Source organism: Uloborus diversus, chromosome 1 (genome assembly GCF_026930045.1).
Source record: "Uloborus diversus isolate 005 chromosome 1, Udiv.v.3.1, whole genome shotgun sequence".
Taxonomy (NCBI): domain Eukaryota; kingdom Metazoa; phylum Arthropoda; class Arachnida; order Araneae; family Uloboridae; genus Uloborus; species Uloborus diversus.
In genome coordinates, this window is record NC_072731.1 from 150,202,592 (window position 1) to 150,224,736 (window position 22,145).

Genomic DNA, 22,145 nt, shown 5'->3' on the forward strand with positions numbered 1-22,145 from the left:
GGTTACACTCTTACAATTATCAGCAGAAGATCACAGAGAATCAACTAAAATTGAGTGGACTCAAGGAAATATATGTTTAAAATTTAAAAGGACAAAATATGTTTACATACCTGCTCATAGTTTTAATTCATGCATTGTTAATCTTTATCTCACAGTCTTTAAATTGTAAAAGGAAAATGAAAGACAATATCTTAAGTACAGAAATGTACGCCTTAATCACTTTAAGAGACTATAAAATAGTAAAAACATCATACACACAGATATACTGGCTCGTTATTTAAAAAAAATTCTAAGGAGGGGCAAATACATATTATTTCAAAAAACAATAAAAATCATAATGTAAATACATTAATTTCTCAAAAGCAGAGGAAAATGCGGGGGGGGGGGGGGGATGCCCTGTTCTGAATCCTCTAAATGATGGGCATGTATATATATATATATATATATATATATATATATATATATATATATATATATATATATATATATAGATAGATAGATAGATAGATAGATAGATAGCTATATAACTTTGAAACTTGTTATACATAAAATGTTTTTTAAAAAAACTGTCACCGCTTTCTTAAAAAGTTCTACCTAATTTTTTCCACTTTACAGTTGGGCTGACCAAAAGTTACACCTTAAGCAGATGAGATGTCTTGTTAAGAACTGCAAGGAAGTTAAAGTTTGTCTACTAAAACACTGGAGACTTTTCAAATGTAACTTAAAAACTACTAAACTAAACACTGCACTTTTTCTTACAAAAAAAATAAAATAACAATAAGAATAATATTACAAAAATAAATAACGCAAAATGAAAAATTTTAAAAAAGGCATGGAAAAGAGGTTCAATGTATAATTCATAACATGTGCTTAGTTTTCTCATTCAGAAATCTAAAGCAATACATTAGAATTTTTCATATTTTAGTTATGAATTAACTGTACGCAGCAGTTAACAATAGAAGGAATTTCTTTTTCCAGAACTGGAATTGAATACTTTTTCTATTATCTAAAATCTAATTAATGAAAAACCTTTATTTGTGACAAAAATTTAAAGCAAGCAAAACAGTCTACAAAGCTACATTTAGTGATGATTATGACACTAGAAGAAATTTTGCTGCAATGGATTATACAATTCTGCTGTAAAACAAAATTGAAAAATCTCTTTAAAAAGTAAAAAGAACATCAAAAGTGATTAAAAACAAAAACTTTTGAAAGAAATCTAGATATATGTGTAGATGCACATGCAAACATGCAATGAAATTTAAAATAAATACAGTTTTAGCAAAACATTTATGTGAAGTACAATTTAAAGCTCAATACAAACATATTTTACTACAACAAGATGCAACAAAGAAAATCAAATCTCTGAACAATGTCGAAAACAGTAAAAAAATTCACCGGACAATTTATATATTCACTTTTTTTTCATAATGCATGGCTGACTGATCCATAAATGTACCTCCAAATATATATCCTTTCATAAATTGAGCAAAAACATCAAGTGAAATATAAGAAATATTTCAATATAGCTTATAAATTATATAACTAATTCAATTTACAAATACAACTTTGCTGAATTTTCTAGATAATACTGTTTTGCACTCATAACACAAAAATGTATAAAACATTATATTTATAATAAATTACTTTGAATAACAATATACAAACATGAACGTAAAACAGACAACATAAGTATGGAAACGTCTCAGCCTTCAGTCGAATACTTGAGTTGGGAATGTGGGAGAGAATATATTAAACAAAACAGCGGACAACATCAAAGCAAGATATAGCGAAAATAAGACCCAGCCAAGAACTTTTTCCCATTTATGTACTTTTAAGTTACGTAAGCACACCATACCAATCATCAGTCCAGCTAATGATCCTGCAAAGTGTGCTGCATAACTCGTACGATTTTCTTCCTTTTCCACATATCTTGCATAAAAAGCTACTCCAATATCAGTTCCACCAAAAATAAAAAGTGCAATGAGGCGGGCCCAACCGAAAGTCATTTCACCAAAATTCTGAAAATAAAAATGACATGATATGAATGGGTTTAAAATTATTAAATATTTAACAAGAAAGTCAAATTTTAGAATTTAAAACTTAAGTTATCTTACATAATTAGATAATGAAATTACCTTAATGTGATTTTAGTTACTAAAACTAATAAGTTATATCATTGGTAGATGAAATTCAGTGCATCCTATATGATTTTAGAAATAATGCAAGCCTTTAGAATAATGCATAAATTGCGTCTTTAGAAATAATGCAAGTCTGTTACTCCAAATGAAACATCACAGGGATTGAAAATTTAACTGTCATCAATGCAACCAAAGCAAGAGCAATTTCTTACATTATATGAATATTACAACAGGAAAAAAAAAAGACAAGCAACAAGGAAAAAAAAACTGTTTATAAATTTAAAAGTAATCGCAATGACTGTCATTAGGGGAAAGTGAGGCAAAATGAAATAGTTAAGAGAATTTACCTTGTTCAAAATGAACAAGTTGGAAATTCGTTTTAAAATTTTCAGACCTTAAAGAAAGAACAATGTAACTTTTAAAATAACAACTTTTGTTGGAACCTTTTTTTTTTCATTTCTGGAAAAAAATTAGTTTTTCAAAAAAAGATGGAAAAGTTTTTCTTTTTTCATGGGGCAAAATGAAGAATAAAATATTTTTCTAATGACATATTTTCCATGTGATTATTAAAAATGTTTTTTTATTAAAAGAATGAGTGAATAAATAATGAAACAATAAACGCATAAATAAATACATATTTTTATATACATAGGAAATAATAAATGAGTGGATAAAAGAATGAATAAATAGGGAATGAATGAATAATTGAATTAGTAAATGAAGAAATGTAAATGAATTAAACAATGAATGAATAAATACATAAGTGATCTAATAAATGAATGAATAAGCAATCAAAATGAACTATTCCACTTTACCCCACATGCAGTTGACCCATGACTTTATTTTGATCTTTCTATATTCTTTTCAAATTAAATGTAAAGAAAGGATAAACCATCAAATATAAAGTTATTTATTATATCAATAACAACCCAGGAAAGTATTTAAAAACTATTTTACACCATTTATAAGCTTTCATTAAGTAAAGAAAACAGATTACTAAAGATATTGTATCATTAGTAATTATTTATATTTAGGAGCTATATGCCTAAAAGAAAGCTTTGCAAAAATTTGTAAATAAAAAGAGTGCAAATATTTTAAGTAATATTACGTGAATGCATGGGCACAGTTACAGAGGATATAATTTTTCTTACAATTATCACATTAGCCAAATGTGCAGCAATTAGAGCATAAACACCACCAGAAGCCCCAGCTAAGTATGTGGCAGGATCAGATATGGAGCTTCCCAAGGAACCTTTAACAAAATATAAAATAGCTTGGTCATAATAATACAATTAAGTTGCATGAATTTAGAAATTTCAGTTTTCATGATATAAATAAAACTTTGCTAAAGATCAAATTATATGAAAGATGATCAAAAATTCTATGGGCTAAAATAGGAATAAAATGAAAAACAATTGTTTATACAGCACAAATTAACATGGAATGGTATGAACCAAAAATATTTGATTGAAACCAGCCTGTGAGAGCACAGAACATAAGATAGATCGAAACAGTAAAGAGACAGAAAATAAAAGGAAAGCAAGCACAAACTGTAAAACTATTGAGATGGTTTCCAGTTATGAGAAAAATTGAGGAAAAAAAAAGCTTCTCAAAAAAGTTTGTGGACCGAAGAATTAATTGTTCTTGTAGGAAGAGAAATCAAAACTATGGTTAGAAATTTAACAATGTTGCATAATCAAACAGCAGTTGAGTTCAATTTTTTCTGTGTAAGTTTAATGCTCCTTTAAATGGAGTTAAAGGTCATGCTTAATCTGATGTTAATACAGTGGAGTCTTGAAAAACCGAGGTTAATTGGGGCTTACGTCACCTTGAATTACTGAAAACTCTGATTATCCAAAAAAACCTTTCAGATGAAAAATTTACACAGTTCGGACAACATGAGGAGAAGCATCATTTACTTCCTTGCAAAAAGAAAAGTAGTATTGTCTTCACGAAAAATTTATCACTCAAATTTGAACATAAACTTTCCTTTCAATAACGTATAAACAAATTTTGACTTTAGTTTTTCATGATGTCCATCCAGATTTATGCGTGTTAATTTGTAGGCAAGCAAAACATGCATTTTGACTGTCCCTGAATCCCTGTCAACAAGTTTTGTCACAGTGTCTGTTCTGTATTCATGTACATATCTTGGCATAAGTATGTTTCTTGGATAACACAAAAACGATCAGTTGTAGCAGATTTACAATTTGTATATGTGACTCAGGTGACATCAAGATGTGCAACAGGTTTTTTGATTGCAATTGGATATTCCAAAAAGGATGTTAACATGTTCTTTGTGGCATATCAATGTCAATTTTACGTATCACGTTATTATCGCCAGGGCATTTCTTGATCCATATATTGCAGTCAATGAACATTTCGTGCCACTCAGAGAGTGTTGTTGAAACCAGTCGTTGGAAAAACTACTTTTTTCTAGCGAACTACAATTACCAGTACTTTGTTACAAATGTAGTTCACTACAACTACTTTTTTTAAAATGTAGCAACTACAAACTAATTTTGAAATGTGGTCGCTACTTTTCAAAAAACAAGTAAATAAAGAGGTAAAAATAAGTAATTATTCACGGGCCACAAGATTAGCAACTTTTCAGCACACTGATGAGGGGACAAGGGGGAAGGCAGAGTTTTTAACTTGGCCATGTGGCCAGAATTCCAGGTGCATCAAAAAAACTTCTATTAGGGAACAAAAGGTTTTGCAGTGCAATCGTCCCTGAGTTTTTGATGAGTGACAGTAGCTCTCTATTGCTGCATTCCATCCATTTAGGGGTATTCAATTCTTGGAATCCTAGCCCTGCTTGAAATGTCGCTCTTTGCTGCTGGTTATTCAAAGCATTAATTCTTTCTGCGACTCCTAGTGTAGACGTTTTTCTTGTTCATTTGTGCCCACTTTTGAGTGTGATTTCATTTCATAGCGAGTAAGCCCAGCTATAAGAGTTAAGGTCACAAAATGTGCCTATTTTTGCTGTGATTCTCAAAGAAAAAGGCTTGGAAATTGCCGAGGAGTTTAACATAGAAGATTTCAGCGGCAGCAATGGTTGGCTGGAAAGTTTTAAAGACAGACATTGCTTAGCCTATAAAACAATTTGCGGAGAAGCAGCATATGTTGAAGGTGGCGCTATAGAAACCTGGAAAAATCGTGTTCTCAAAGACATTTTATCAAAGCTTGATGCCTCAGATATTTTTAATCTAGATGAGACAGGTTTATTTTACCATCTTTTGCCTCACAAAACTTTATCATTTAAGGGTGAAAAATGCACTTCTGGAAAAGCAAGCAAGCAATGCCTAACAGTTCTGCTTGGAGCAAATATGAATGGAAATGAAACCATTCGTGATAGGCAAAAGCAAAAAGCCCCGCTGTTTTAAAAATGTTAAATCCTTGCCAGTTGAATATGAGGCAAATTCAAATACATGGATGACAAGAATAATTTGGGAACAACATATTCGTAAGCTGGATTCTCAGTTTTTTTTAGCAGAAAAGAAAGGTTGTCATCATTGTTGATAATTTTACAGCCCACAATCAGCCCGAAAATTTAAAAGCAATTGAAATTGTTTTTCTTCCCTCAAATGCAACTGTTCTTCTACAGCCTTTACATCAAGGCATAATTGGAGCCTTTAAACGAAGGTACAAAAAAATGCTTGTACAGGACTTGATAAAAGCATTGGATGGAAACGAAAAACTAGAAGTTTCAGTTTTAGATGCAATTAACTACATTGACAAAAGTTGGAGTTCGGTCACAGCACAAACTGTTTCAAATTGTTTTCAGCATGCAGGTTTTGTAACAAATGCAGAATCAGTAGATAACTTCAACGAAGAAGCCGTCATCGACCCAGAACCACTAGAAACTTTGCTACAAATCTCAAATGAAAAGGGGTGCAGTGTCAATGACGTAAATGATTTAATCAACATTGACAACGACATTGCAATCTGCTCTCAAGCGACTGTACAAGCTTTGACTACTGAATATTTAAAAGAAAAACAGAGTAGTTCAAGTGAGGATAGTGATGTCGAGTGTATGAGTACCCCATCACCCAGTAAAACAGAAGCAATCGAATACTTAGAGAAAGTTCGACTGTATTTAACATCCATTCAAGGAACAACAGATGCAGACTTTAAAGCATTAAGTATGGTAGAAAAAAGAGTTTTTTCTAGAAACCAACAGCTTCATCAACCAACATTGATGGATTATTTTAATGTACCAAAGAGAAAAAAAAAAACATGGTAATTGTGACAAGATAATTTTTTTGTCTTCCTTTTTATTTTATTTTTTCTAATTTATAGGTATTGATTTCATAATACATTGTTTTTCTCGCCGAATTCTACAGCAATTCACAAAAGTATTTCAGTGATTTTTGGGCGTTTTTTTTTTCTTCTCTTTAATTTCCCACTCCACCTAAGTCGTCACTTTGCATAAGTAGTCAAAATTTTTTAGTTCCTTGAGTGAGAACTTAACAAGGTTTTGCTGTATATACGTTTGAAAAAAAAATTGAGTAGCTTCAAGAATTTTGAAAGTGTCAAAATGATTGTTTAACATTACAGTGATTAGCTTTTTTTGTTTTTCATTCAACCATCTTTTTAAATATTTTTTACAAAGAAAAACTACCAAACACGATTCGTTTCTCCACTGTACACTGACACATGGTATGAAACCTAGGATTACAATGAAATGTAAATAATGGGTGAGGGCAGTCAACGGGATTTTTTTAAATAGTTGGACGGGGTCCGCAAGTCAGTATTTTGCCCGGGGTTCAGCTCTCGGCGGCCCTGCTAGCAGTACAAGTGCTGGTTCACACTTTCAGGCAGAAGTCGGCATTGGTTGCCATTGTTCAAATTATATGAAACTTTTTTTACAATTGTTTTGACCTAAAACGAAAAATATAAGAGGGTGTGTAACTTGAAAAATCAACTTGTGATTTTTTTGGGACGCCCTAATACACACGAACCGTAAGAGGATGGAACGAAAAAAGGTTTAGATCAATAAATTAGCTCATCAGAAAGTTCAATGTTTTTTTTTTTTTTTTTTCAAACATTTTCGTTATCATACTGTTATACACTGTAATGCTTGTATTTATTGTAAGCCCGCCAGAACAGTTCAATGTCATCCTATTTAACATTTACAGTAGCTTCCTCATTTAGTAAATACTGTAAAAGCAGTTATCGTGAAATAACTGCTTTTACAGATATTCTTATTTCACGATTTTGGCGTGCCGGTCGTTATCACTAAAATTTAAGTCTCGCGAAATATTTTTGTTTTTCAATTTTCGGTCTGTTCATATAAAACTCACAAAATTTTCAACTCACGAAATCACCGATATCTTCATTTTTGTAAATATAATTGCTTTTTCCCATAAACTATTGGCGAAATATGAAAATTATGATGGCAAACAAGCTGATGGCGTCAAACAGATAGAACGTGCAGTATCAAAACTGAGGTCAGCTCGTATTTTTATGAGTCTTATTTCTCATTGCATCTACTGATGTACTTGGGTAAAATTTGAGCTAGTCAAAATTTGTTTGAACCTTGATTGTTTTTTGTTTTTTAAGTTTATTTAAAAGTAGTTTCCAGAAATCTTTACAAACCACTTTTTTTTTTTTTTTTTTGTATTGAACTACTCACTACACTACTTTTTTTAAACAGTAGCCCATCACTCTACAAACTACTAAAAAATGCAGCTACTATAGTATTCCAACCACTGGTTGAAACCAATCTTCCAAAGCAAAAGAATTCCATTTTCAGATTTTATTGAAAATCAGTTTTTTAGCTAATAAAAAGTTTAACTTAAAATATAAGTGAAACACCTTGGATTAAGCAGAACTTTGAACTATTTAACTTCAGTGTGAAAAGAAAGAATACATTTGAAAGTAAATCTATTAATGCTTTAGTTGTGGGATTAATTACTGGAATGTTTCAAATTAGTAATTTAATCTTAATCAGAGGAGAAAATACAGTGCCAAAACCTAACCTTTTAAATATTTCAGCAAATTGATGACTATGCATGGACAAAAAGTCAAAACAACTGCATAGCAGAGTTTGAAACCAAAACATTCTCAGAGTTAGAACGTTTAATCAAACAGTCAATAAATAAACTAAATGAATGATATTTGAAAAGTATTTTTACTTTACAGCTATAGCCTGAAAATAGGAAAGTAAAGCGTTTAAAAAAGTAGGTATAGAGCAAATGATCAAGGAACAGATTGCAAAATTCTTTCACTATTATTTCTATCAAAACAGTAAAAAAAAAAGAAGATAGCTAAGGATTTACATTTTTTTAAAGTAGAGACAAGAATCAATAATATTCAGTGTAGCAGTAAAATAACTAATATCAACAAGGATTTGATCCAAAAAAAAAAAAAAACAACTATTACTAATTATAAGAAACATTAACAGGAAAATGTTATCGTTTTAAAAAGTTTAACTTCAAACATGTAAACAAACCGCATATAAATGTGACAACATGTAAAAAAGGTTTACATAAAAGATTAATCATTCTTTTTGTTCATCTTAGGTAAAGCATATAAAATTGGATTTGAATTATAAATTGCTCTTAAAAGAACGAAACTGCATTAATTTATCTTTAATAGATAGATTTAAAAAAAAAGAGCACCATATTTAAATAGTTTCTATCCTTGACAGAAACCATTGTTTAACAAAAATGCAAAAACTTATATAATACTTGTTAAAGAAAAAAAGCTTGATTGAATTTTCAAGCAGAAAACTGAAAGATCTAACTTTCAAACTGAATGAATACTTTAACATGTGTTATACATAGTGTTATATTACTTCAAAATGATTCAATTGAATTACAAAGAACAAAGAAGTGATAATATAAGTAAAAAACAAAACATTTACCAGCAAGAACACCACCAAGGTACACTAACATGACACGCCATCCCTTATGCACCATCTCTAGGGGAACTCCCAAAAGAAGTTGAATAAGCAGATTGAAAAATATGTGAACCCCACTAAACCAAAGAAAAAAAGTAAAATAGCAGAAATGACATATCTTTTAGACAAAAAGAGCTAATAACAATGCTTCATGTTATGCATTATTATAGTTTCTTTTCATCAATTAATACGACAAAAATTTAATTATAGACACTAATCATCAAATCTTATGACCACTGCCGAAAGAAATGTTGCTAATGGCTGAGGTCTATGTATAGGAGAAAGAGGACTCAGTTTTAAAACAAATATGTAATCTGTACTTGCGTCTGAGAGTTTTTGTCATGAATCTTTAGTTCTATAACCTGTTTGACCATAATTAAAATTCAAAAACACAATATTCTAAAAATTGAACACATTTTTTGAGTTTTACAGAATTAAACTTGCATGTATTTATATTTATGCTTCAAAAATCTATTACTTCAAATAATATTAGTAGAATATGAAATTTTAAACGAAAATAATCTAGCGGACACTAAACAATGATTTTTTTCAATTTAGAAGCATTTATTTTTACAACTGCAAATTAAAATTACTATGTTTCAAATAAGCGCAGTTTTAAATTATAGATTGGCAGAATGAACTAGCTTTTTTATTCTATTGATTAAACCATCCATCCGGTGCTACAAAGTCTTTTTTGCCCATTTTAAAAGCAAGATCTTCTGTTCTTTATCCCTGACATTCGTAAACCAGTTTCAACGCAGGTTCGACTTCACCATCTGCTCTAGTTTTGCTTGTTGGTTAAATTTCCATTCAGCTCCATTTTGTCTTCAACCTCGTCGCGATTGTTTAGTAACTTACAAAGTAATGACTGAGAAATGTTTATTTGATCTGCAGCATTTCTTAGACTCATCACGATTAAAGTGTCAAAGTATTTGAAAATGTCAATCTTTTCCTTGGCGGTGAAATCATTGCGCCTTTTGTCTGAGGCTAAAATTTTGGACTGTTAAGAGTGAAGTTTTTAGTGTAACTGGACAGGAAGAAAAATTCTTCTACTTTACTGATAAGAAGGGGACTTGTTTTCCCGGAAGCTTCTTGTCAGGGTTTACCTTTGTTTTGTTTTTTTTCAGACTGAAGAGCAAAAAAAAAGAGGAATAAATTGAAAGTTTATGAAAAAGTGATAACAATAAACGAAGACACTGATTACAATATCCGACTTTTTAAACATATGTTAATGAACAAGTGTTCCGGGACTTTGTGATTTTGATAACATTAAGCGAATAATAACATTAACTGTGATCACATTAAGCAGTGTTGACTGTAATATGTTTTATGCTCAATGTAGTTTTTTTTTCAGAACTTGTTGGGGCTATCTTAAGAGCCATTATTTTGAAGTTCAGACAAGGTGTGGCAGTGACCATTTTTGATTTTTCTAATTTTTTTATATGTCAAAGTAGGTCATGAGAAGTGAACAATCTGAAATTTTTAGCCTTCCAAAATTTTTTTTACGCTCGTTAAAAATTCCCCAAGTTTGAGGTTTTGCATCGCTTTTTTAGAAAAATTCGAAAAGTAGCATTTCAGTGCACTTTAGCTCTTTACAGAAATACCACCTCACGGTTATGTTTATATTTATTGGTTGTACTGTACCTAGTGATGATGCCTTCATAGTTATTTTGGTTGGGGTTGTTGCTTTCTTCAGATAAGAGGTCGCAAAGTATGGATTTTATCCGTTTTCGCTCAAGTTTAACTTGCGTTATTTCCCCCTAAAAACCACCCTCCGAAAAAATGTAAGGTACCAGATGTGATATACCCCCCCCCCCATTTGGCGACATCCGATTTTTTGCACAAAATTGAAATATTTTTCTCGCCAATGAGGCGATAAATTTTTAAGCATGGCATCCCTGGTGAAACTAACCTGCGGTTGGCAACGCGAAGGCAAACTTGTTCGAACTTGTTTACTTGGGTTCTTTACTTGGTTTTACACAGGAGAGATACGTGTTGTTTTGTGCAATATACCTTACAGGAATGCTTATTTTGTGTTAGTTTAGATTCAGTAGTTGTGTTTTGAAGTAAAAACATTAGAAAATGCCAGTAACTTGAAGGTTAATTAAAAGTTAACTCCAACGTGGTGTGTATCTGTAACGCGCCATTGTCAGATGATGTTTTGTTTTGAACTGAGTGTGAGGATTTATACCATAAAAAGGTAAGTTCTTTATTTTAGAATTCACATAAAAATTCTCACTTCGGAAATTCTTTGTTTTTTACAAATCCTTGAGGGGTTCTTGTAGCTTTTAACTTTATTTTTACTGTATGTTAATTAATTTTACAAAAATAGTTCGGTTATTTTGTTCTAAAAGTTAATTCTTATTGATGCCACAAATTATTTAGACATTAACGTGCCTCCTTTACGTACTGAATTTTATGTTAACAATTGAAAGTTCTTTCGGTTGTACTCTTAAAAATGCTGAATTTTATTAATAAATCTGCACAATAATGGTGCATATTTCACACTTAAAACTGTGTCATTATTGTACACTGAACGGAAGGAGCCACCCTTGGGTGTACATACACATGAATATGCATAATATACATAAATATACATAATTGTGACCATACTCTGACTGTAATGTATATTAACAGTCTGAGGTTAATATACATTATACACCTCGCTCCGCTCGGTCCTGGCGAGCCAGAGGTCTCATAGTACTTTCGTAATGAGACCGAGGCAGGGCCGGCGAGCCGAGGTCTCATTACGAAAGTACTATGAGACCGAGGGCTCGTATCCCGGAGAAATGATGAAAAATGTATGTTGATATCCAAATTGACTCAAATTGTTCCACTACAATCTATGATAAAAGACGTGAATTCAATTTCACAGTTAACAGTTTACAAGATTTCTCCTCCTGCCTAAATAAAAAGGTTTTTATTGGCATTATTGTTTCGCAAGCTATCAGAATTAAAAGAATTTGCAATACCATTTCTGCATTTAAGCAATAAATTTCAGTACTCAAAAACTTACTTTTTTATAATAACTTCCCTAAAAATCTAGTTGAAAACATCTGCTTAAGTATAGCCTTCGATGAACATTTTGCTTCTTTTGAAACTGTTTAACTGTGTAAATGTATGATACAACCATGACAAACCATTTTTTTATGAATCACCGTGGTGGATAAGTTTTACACGTGCGAAACAGGCGACCTGGTATGTCTTTGGACCGATTTCCGGATATGTTTTTATATTTTTAATGTTTTGTTGACGAATGGATCGACTTTTTTATCAAGCTGAACAACGGACAGGATTTGTTTATGCGGATTTCTAGGTAAGACAATTTTGTCATTGGCAGGTACTGTCCCGTGGTAGGCCAATTATCGGAACTTGTTTTCCTAATTAGTCGAGGCGAAACCCCCTGCTTTTAGTTTTAGGTTTGAGCTCTAGTTTATTGTTTTTAGCTTAGCAAGTGGTGCGTTTGCCCATTGTTACTCTATATTACATGTACTGGAGCTTAAGCATTCTCTTCTAGTTTATAGTTAAAATTTTGGTCTTTTGACCATAATTAATGAATCCTCCACGGCTGATGAGCTCTGGATTCACTCTTTTTCTATTCCTACTTAATAGCTGTCTGCATTTTTCTTTTTTATCATCATTTGTTATTTATAATTTGTTTAATATTTGTAATTCTGTTTGCTTAATTTTATATATATATATATATATATATATATATATATATATATATATATATATATATATATATGATATTGACTTATCGTTTTCTGATTTACCTCCAATTAAAATATCATCAATGTGTTAAAATCAGAAAAATAAAGTATTGTTAGTCTTTTTCTCTCTCTCTATACACACATATATACATTCTTACTACATCCTTTAAGTTTTAGCAGATCTAATCTGCATACTGGACACACGTATTACGTAGGAGAAAACGCATAAAATGAGCTGCAAAAAAAAAATTATTTTCTGGAAAACAAGAAGAGATCCCATGCTGCTTTCTTTTTCTTGATGTTTTACACATAGCCAGGTACCTTAATATATAAAAGGTTTTTTTTTCCTAGTGATGCTGTTTTGAGTTAATTGCAATCAAAAAAGCACAATTTTTGAAAATGAGAAAAATATCAGGGTATTTTTCTCCTAAAAAAAATTGAACCTCAAAAAAATTTTGTGCCATTTACTCACTTCATAGCATAAACTTTCAGTATATGTTACATTTTTTTCGGGGGATGGCTTTTTGGGGGAAATAACGCAGGTTAAACTTGCGCAAAAATGGATAAAAACCATACCTGGCGACCCCTTATCTAAAGAAAGCAACAACCCCCAACCAAAATAACTATGAAGTCATCATCACTAGATACAATACAACCAATAAATATAAACATAACCATGAGGTGGTGTTTCTTTAAAAAGCTATAACGCACAAAAATGCGACTTTTATAATTTTTCTAAAAAAGGGCTGCAAAACCTCAAACTTTGGGAATTTTTAACGAGTGAAAAAAAAAATTTTGAAGGCTAAAAATTTCAGAATGTTCACTTCTCATGACCTACTTTGACATATAAAAAAATTAGGAAAATCAAAAATGGTCACTGCCAAAATTTCCGTTTTTTGTCTGAAATTCAAAATAATGGCTCTTAATATATATATTTCTTCTGTGCAGACATTTGTAACCAAAAGGCTTTTAAATGGCTGGACCGATTTTGATCAAATTTTTTATGTGCAATTAAGGTGTGTCAAGCATGGTTTATAGAGTTTCGATGGATCGAATTGGAAACGTTTTTGTTAATTAACTAATTTAAACATTGGATGGTTATGTCTTCCAAATGATTATTATTTATTTTAACCTATTGTTGAGCGTGAACTGAAAAAAATATTTAATCCGTTGCCAAAGGGCAATAAGAAAGCCAGCTCTGCTTTCTGTAATGAAATTTCCTACTGTGATATGTCAATTGAGAATAAATAATAAGTAGATAGAGAGAGTGAAGCCTTCATTGCTTGAAAGCAAGGATTTTAGGTTCCGTGATATATTTTAAAGTAAAGCACTGGAAGGTTCATGCAAAAAGTGCATTCTGTCATCGTAGTTGAACCGTGACCAGATCGATGCTTTAAGTTTTCCAAACCAAATGATCAGAAAGTACTGTACCCAGGGCAAGATTTAAAGGAGGGCAGGAAAGGTTACTACCCCGGGGCCTCCACAACAGCTTTAAGAACACATAACAGGTAAACAACATTTGAAAACTGAATAATCTACTTGAAATAACACGAAAATTCACATGAGTTGCCAAAATAACTTTACAAACACAAATATTTTCGACAGAACAGAACTTATAATATTTAATACTAAAAAATCGCCTATCAAGATATGATGGGTGAAAATTTATTCTACATTTGAGCGAAGCAATAGCCTGTTTTGTGATATTTTGATAATGAAATTTTAACCCTAACTGCATTGGATTAACTAACTCCAGCAGATAGCATTCATTGTTGATCACTTTTTTGTTTCTTCATTCCCCTGAAATGGCGCAGTCTTACCAGTAAAACAGTTAAGTTACCGGATCCAGTTCAACCTTGTCACAATAGAGCCTTTCCCTGCATTTTACACATTACCAAAACATATTATCAAATTATCATGCCGTGGTGCGAGTTTAATTGTCGATGCCTTCAGGAGCGTTACTCGATCATCGGCTATTATATACATTATGATGAAACGAACTAAGCATACTAAAAAATTTGCAAAAAACTGTCTAAAAACAAATGATAAAAATATATTATCTTACCCAGCATGTATGAACATGTAAGTAAGGTAACGCCATGCTTCATATCTTCTTTTAGGGTTATATATAAGAACACTTTCAATGGGAACAGGCCCAGATGCACTCAATTCTTGATGCTTCACACAGTAATAAATAAAAATTCCAATCTATGTAATTGAAATTATTTAAGATATTTTGCAAGTGAGATGTATCTTACAAAAAAGGAACATTAAACTACTTTCAATGATAAATACATTACAATAGGAAATTATTTTTGATTAAGATGTAAATATATTAGCTAAGTAAGAAATTATTATAGGATTAGTTCTAAAGGTTTTTCTGTAAAAAACATTTTTAAAAAATTTTATAATTGGTAATAATTGAGTCTCTCAAATAAACTAAAGTAATTACACACAGAAAACTACTTAAGAATAAAATGAGTACATGTTATTCTATAACATACTCAGAACTTATTAAAAAGGTCTTATCTAGCACCAATCAAATCTTAATATTTATGAAGAATACTGTATAAGAATTTAGAAAAACAAGAAAATATCAAAAAATGGACCCAACCACCTGCAAGGTTGGTAAGGTTTGGGATACTACAGTAAAAACCAGTTTTTACCATCCTATCCAAAACCGTCGAGTCCAAAAGGATCTGAAGCTATATTGTTAGTGAAGCTATGTTTTACAATGAAGTATCAAAAACAGAACAAAATCTATTAAAATAATATTTTATATTAAAAATTTATTGAACATGAACATTCAATTAGTGAAATTCAAATTTTACGTCTTCCATCAGACCAGTGATAAAAGACATACCAAGCGGGCAGACTAAAATTACATAGACAAACATACGAACCTGTTCCAAGAAAATTTTCAAAGTTGGCAGAAAATTTTGACATATTTTAAACAAATTTCTATAATGCTAAGACTTTTTTTTTTTTTTTGATGAGCAAGAAATTTTTATCTCTAATTTTGAAGTACCCCAATTATTAATATTATAAAAAGGAATAAATATAATTGAAAAAACATTCTGGTTGCAAAGTAGCACTCAATTCACTTTCAACTCTGCATTTTTTCTGTCAGCCGCAATATAAGACTCGGGAGGAATACCGCGTTTTTTGACAGAAAATTTTTAAGAACTCATTTGAGATTGCAGACAGTTCATGCAAAAAAAAAAAAAACAATCTTTGATTTTTTTTAAAGTTAATTTATATTGGTCCCCTTTTAAGCCCCTTTTTACTCTCACATAGTTGGTCACATTCTCTATTGATTATTTTGTAACTTTTCTTATAGTTAAAATTTTGGCCTGGAATGAAGGGTACCAGACAGTAAATATGTATTTTAAATATTATTTTTAAACTTTTTATTTAAATACACTTGCATTTTGTTTGAGGAACACGACTTGACTGAAAAAACCCTTTGTAATGAGCTGCCAGTACTGCCGTCTATTGGGAATTCTTATTCTTAATTATAGCCCAAGAGCTGGTGACATATTTTGGGAAAGTATTTTAGGCACTTAGAAACTGGAAAAATTGAACAATTTGAATTTTAGGGAAACTGGAATTGACAGTCGTAATGGGGGTGATTTTTTAATTTAAGCAGAAAGTGCTATTTCTATCTTCTATAAGAGTTAAAATAGGAACTGAAATATGTAATTGCAAGGAGCCTAAAGAATGGGTTTTTTGAATGATTTTTTTTTTAAAGCAAAAGGTACAGGTCTTTGGTTGATTTTTCACAAGGTGTTTTTCACAGTTCCAAGGCGCCTAGAGGATGTTTTTTTTTTTTTTTTTTTTTTTTTTTTGCTACTACGCAACTTTAACTAGCTGCACAGTAGCAAAATAACCGCAAATGGCTTTGCAGACTCTCGATTCCAGATTCTCTAACATTCAAATTGTTCAATTTTTCTTGTTTCTAAGTGCCTAAAATACCTTCCCAAAATATGTCACCAGCTCTCCGACTATTAGATCCTTAATGGAGGATACAAGAAAGACTGTGACAGTGAATCAAAAGATTATGAATGCTATATATTTTTTTATTTTATTACATAACTCTTTTAAACTATTAAAAAAACATCAAGTGATTCAAATTTCAGTATTAAATCTGTTATACTTTTTTGTATTGAGTAAATAAATCAAAAAGTACATGGGAGGAAATGTGTTGGGACATGTAACCGAGGCATACAAGTATCTCTCCGTTCAGTGAAAGAAACATTTAAAAAAAAATTATAACATTAACTTGTATTGATCATTTTCAAAATTTGTTATACCTTTCTAAATCTCATAAAAAAGTGCTTAAAAATAAATATTTTTGAAACTAACCACCACAGACCTAAAAAACACATTTTTTGTAGAATGACCCCTTTAAGAACATATTAACTTACTTCAATTAAACTGATGAGTAAAAGAAATATTGGTGGTGGCATGCAATTATATTCTTCTATATAACGACGAATGGTTATGGCATGCTGTGATTTAGGAACAACTGCTAATGCCGCAAAACGTACAATCCTTTGAAACTTTGGTCTTGCTTCTCCCAATTCCCTAGCATGAACCTAGAAAAACCAAAAATGATGAGAGTCAAAAAATAATAATAATAATAATACCCAGAATTCCACTTTCTTAGAACAGCACTTTTTAAATTGTGTTCCATGGAATCCAACAGTTCCATGGAGATCCCTCAAGGGTTCCACAAAACTTCATTCTGTTTTCAATTTAAATGACGAATGTTCTCAATTGCCATGAAATTTTTCGTTGGCACTTTTAATATTTGCAACTAAATGTATGTTCTCAATTAATGCACCGACAAAAATTAAATACCGCAACAGACTTTGAGCTGAACCTGACCTTGAGGTAATTTTAATCCATAAAGCCTCGCATTAAGGATGTATCAGTTTTAATAAAAATAGGCACCACCTCATTAGTAGTAAGTTACTGCCCCCGAGTCAGGGATAAGGCAAAACTACATAAAATATACAAGAGAGTCTGGTTATCATATCCTGCAACTGCAGTTTCTTTCTTATTAGAATTCCTCAGTCAGGAATAGTGAATAACCGAATTATGTTAAATGTTCAATGCAGATATCATCTCATTGAAGATGAGAGAGCCAACAAACTGGCAGATAAAGTGAATTTACCTCACCAACGAGTGTCCGCAGCATGGTGCGGAATTGAAGGAAAAACTTGGGTATTTAGCAGTAAGTTACTACCTTTGAGCAGAAAAGGCAGTTAAGGCAGAACTATATGCAATATATTAGACAGCCTGGTTATCACATCCTGAGACTGCAGTTTCATTCTTATTAGACAAGGTCTTATTAAACAAGTACCAAAAAATTTGTTGGCATTCTCAGCTTCAATGAGGCGACATCTGTCTCCAGCTCGGTTATTCACTATTCCCAACTGTGGAGTACAAAACTTTTTTAAGTACAAAAAAAAAGCACTTTTTTTGAAAATAAATCATGTGTGTTACATTCAAACTATACTGTTGATTAAAAAACAAGGATTCCACGATGAAAGTCGACAATCAAAAGGGATCCACTTGTAAAACAAATTAAGAAATGCACATTGTGACGCACATTTTTCACAAGTGAGAAATTTTACATCCATCAAAAAACATTACAACAGTACAAATGTTCCTGTTTTTAAAAAACATAAGAAATCAACCATCTAAACATTGACTTTAGTTGAGAGACATTCAAGCTAAGATACATTTACTCGATTTTTTAACTGTAAGGAACAAACTTTAAAGTAGGGGAATGTGGGGCAAAGTGAAATGGTTAAAATAACTTACTTTTTTTCAAAATGAACCAGTGGGAAATTCGTTCTGAAAATTGCGGTACATAAAGAAAGAACAATATATTTTATAATAAAACTTGCAATGAAACATATATTTTTTATTTTTGGCAGCAAATTTGTACCTCCAAAAAAGTTGGAAAATTTTCACTTATTTTTTTCCTGGGACAAAGTGAAATATAAAATATTTTTCCAATGAAATATTTTCTATTCGATTATTAACCCTTCAAGTGGCCGTGACGTAAAATTCCTTCACCCAGCGATGTATCGAAGAGCGGCCGTGTCGAAAAATTTCGCCATGAATATTCTTCCATAGAATTTTACGCCGCAGCCGTTCTCGGAGCAGAATATTTAAGGCCAAATTTTTCGACACGGCCGCTCTTCAATACATCGCTGGGTGAAGGAATTTTACGTCACGGCCGCTTGAAGGGTTAAAGATATTTTTGATCAAATAAATGAGTAAATAAAAGAATGGATGAATTTAAAAGGAAATAAAACAATAAATGATTAAACAATTAAATTAATTAATGAGAAAAAATACATCAGTTTAAAAATAGGGAATGAATAAGAAAATAGGTGGATAAATGAATAAATAAGTGAAATATTAAATGAAGGAATGTAAATGAAGCAATTAACAGATGATAATGTAAGAGTTTTTATAAAAGATTGAATAAGTAAATGAAATGAACTATTTCACTTTGCCCCGCACGCACTTGACCAACTGTACAAATCATATAAAATACAAATAAGCTTAATATTAAACAAAGTCTGCACTGAATATTAATGAAATAAATTAATTTAGCGTTAAAAACATCAACTTTTACTTTATTTTAAATTTTCTACATTTTCTAAATTCCTCTCCCTTACCCTCTAAATAAAACAGAGAACACTATAGTAATCAAAAAATTGTTTTAGTTTTAAAGTTGTCAATTTACATTGGTGTAACAAAATACAAGCAAAATGTAGAAATAAAATGAATACCATTCGTAAAAACTCTTCATAATTCAACATTCCATCATGATTGATATCAGCCCATTCAAGAATTTCGTCAATTACTTCATCAGGAAAATCATGTCTTAGGTCTCCAGATTTTAATGCCTGCTTCAAATCTCGTAACGGAATACAACCATCCTTGTCTAGGTCATACTAAAAATATATAATTATCAAATTTAATACAGTGAAATATAAAATTACCTTTAAAATTCTTTAACATATAACTACAAAATTGAGAGAACAATTAAGAAAGTGGTCAAAAAAGTTTCAAATATCCCAATTCCTTATTTCAGAACTGCAGTCTGGTGCAATCAACTTCATTTCCGAAACATTAAATATTTTTAGAGATAGCAGTCGGAGGACGTTGCCTGCTTTTTTACTTTTAACCTCATTAAAAAAAAATTAAATAAGCAGTTTAATTTCCCACCATGAGTAATATTAAATAGTTTTATCCTAGATTGCTTTATTTTGAAAACATTCAATTCATTAATTTTCTTCATTAAGCTGTAATGATTTAACAGAACCTTGTCAAGTGGACCAACGTGTCCTAGCACTAAAGTATTGTTCCACATTACATAATAACTTGTTATAATTTTGTTGATAAATGTTGTCCAATATTGTAATTTATTTGCATTGCTTTTGATTATACAGTAGAAGACCATTATAATGCATACTTTGGGACCTGAGCTTTTGTGTTATAAAAGTTTTTGCATAATATTGATCACTTTTCAAATTTTGAAACTAATACTCAGAATATATCCATACATTTGCACTTCAGAATAAGTTTTAACTGTAATTAGTATTAAAGCACTAGTTATGCAAAATATGTATACAGCAGGGCTCGAAAATAATGCTGCCCGAAATGCCCAGGGTATCTAAAAATTCTGATGGGGCATAAATCTTTTATCATGCCTGGCCAGCCATGTAATTTTTTAATTAAATTTTTTTCTTAATTATTTCATATTTTATTGAAAAAATTACCGTATCCTTACTCGGAGCTCAAAATTTATATCAAGCACTACTGTTATTTGCTGTTTTCGGTTTGCGTGGAAGCGATCCTTTCCGTTATATAATTTAAATTTTGTTAAATTTAACGATGGTTTATTATGTACTATTTATTTGAACTATTTTTTTTATGATTTATATAAAAATAATTCGTCTGATTAATGCTGTACGACAAATTCAAATGCTATTATCGATCTACAATAAGAAAAACTGGGCATGTATCCTTTAGACAAACATGCCCGGCAGGGCATGTAAAAGTTTCAAGATTTTTCTAGCCCTGATAAACAGATATATATTGTCATTCACAAATAAATATGTGTCACAATCAAAAGAAAACACTTCTGCCTTCATAATTTGTATAACAATTGCATTTTCTAGTGCAATTTGACTTTTTTTTTCTTTTTCTGTGAATACTAATTTTCATTTAACAGCTTTTGAACTGAGATGTAAATATGAAAATCTGTTTCAAAATTTAATTTTCCTTGGAAATTTTATGTTTTCAAATTTGAATATAGGTCTTTTTTTAACTGAAAATCAATATTTTTTACATCTGAAAAGTAGTGCTTTTTATAGAGAATTGCATGATATAGATTGGCATTATAAAGGCATTCTATTGTAATTAAAAAACATAAGAGTTCAAAGATCTCTTAAATTGTTATTTATATGTAAAGATATTTATTTTATATATTTTCAATGAAATTTTGTTAAAATTTACATTTATAAAGTGCATTATGCAAAAATTAATAGATGGGGGTCACACAGGCACCCTTTTTGATCTTTTGATTCTGTTTATCATGCAAGTTCTACTACTGGTTAATTAAAAGATCACTTCATAAAATGAATTTCACATAGAAAAATTATTTAAATTTGTTTTTTGAACCCTATGAGCAACAAAATCCAAATATATTCCTATAGTCATTTATTTTTTGGGCAACAAAAAGCATTTTAACGTTTTATTTGATATTTATCAATTATGACTGAAACTGAGTGAATTTAGATTCATGTTTTAATCAAAGCCACATTTATCACTGTGGACTGGGTAAACCAATATCTTACAGCATTCGACTACAATTTCAGCTTCACATCGTAAACAAACAAGTATCAAAAAATTTAGAAATTCAAATTGTTAAAAAAAGAAATATGTTTAGTATTACCTTATCAAAGACTGGTCTCCAAAACTGGAAAAAAGAAGTAAAGATAAATATAATAAAAAAATATAATTTATGAGACGTTTGAAGTAAAATTTTTGTCACATACCCTTTCCATTTCAACTTCATCCCAATCTTTACTTACAGAACGATGAGGAAGAAACACTTTTTCGCGCTTCATTTTGAAAAAAATAAAACTTTTATGGAATATTCAAACTCTGAGCGCTTTATTTTAATGCACAACAGAATGAGTTCATCACCTATGATAGTAAAAACTTGCTGTTATCATCATAGTATGAGTAAGACCACAAAACTGAATTTGATTTCGTTCATTGCACAGCAACAACAACCACAACCACAGTGACATTTCACAATACGGTCACAGTTAAAGGCACAGCTGTGTC

At 30.8% G+C, this 22,145-nt stretch overlaps 1 protein-coding gene across 1 annotated transcript; it reads right to left on the bottom strand.

Annotated features, from left to right (window-relative positions):
* Window positions 1-1,047: 1,047 nt before the first annotated feature.
* LOC129232788 (rhomboid-related protein 2-like) lies at window positions 1,048-22,015 on the bottom strand. Its single transcript, XM_054866891.1, has 8 exons — window positions 21,851-22,015; window positions 21,748-21,771; window positions 19,577-19,741; window positions 17,189-17,359; window positions 14,827-14,969; window positions 9,013-9,125; window positions 3,293-3,393; window positions 1,048-2,021 (listed from the first exon to the last, which is right to left on the bottom strand). The coding sequence occupies exons 1-8, from the start codon at window positions 21,920-21,922 to the stop codon at window positions 1,713-1,715; spliced, it is 1,098 nt and encodes a 365-aa protein (XP_054722866.1). The 5' UTR covers window positions 21,923-22,015; the 3' UTR covers window positions 1,048-1,712.
* Between the last annotated feature and the right edge of the window lie 130 nt (window positions 22,016-22,145).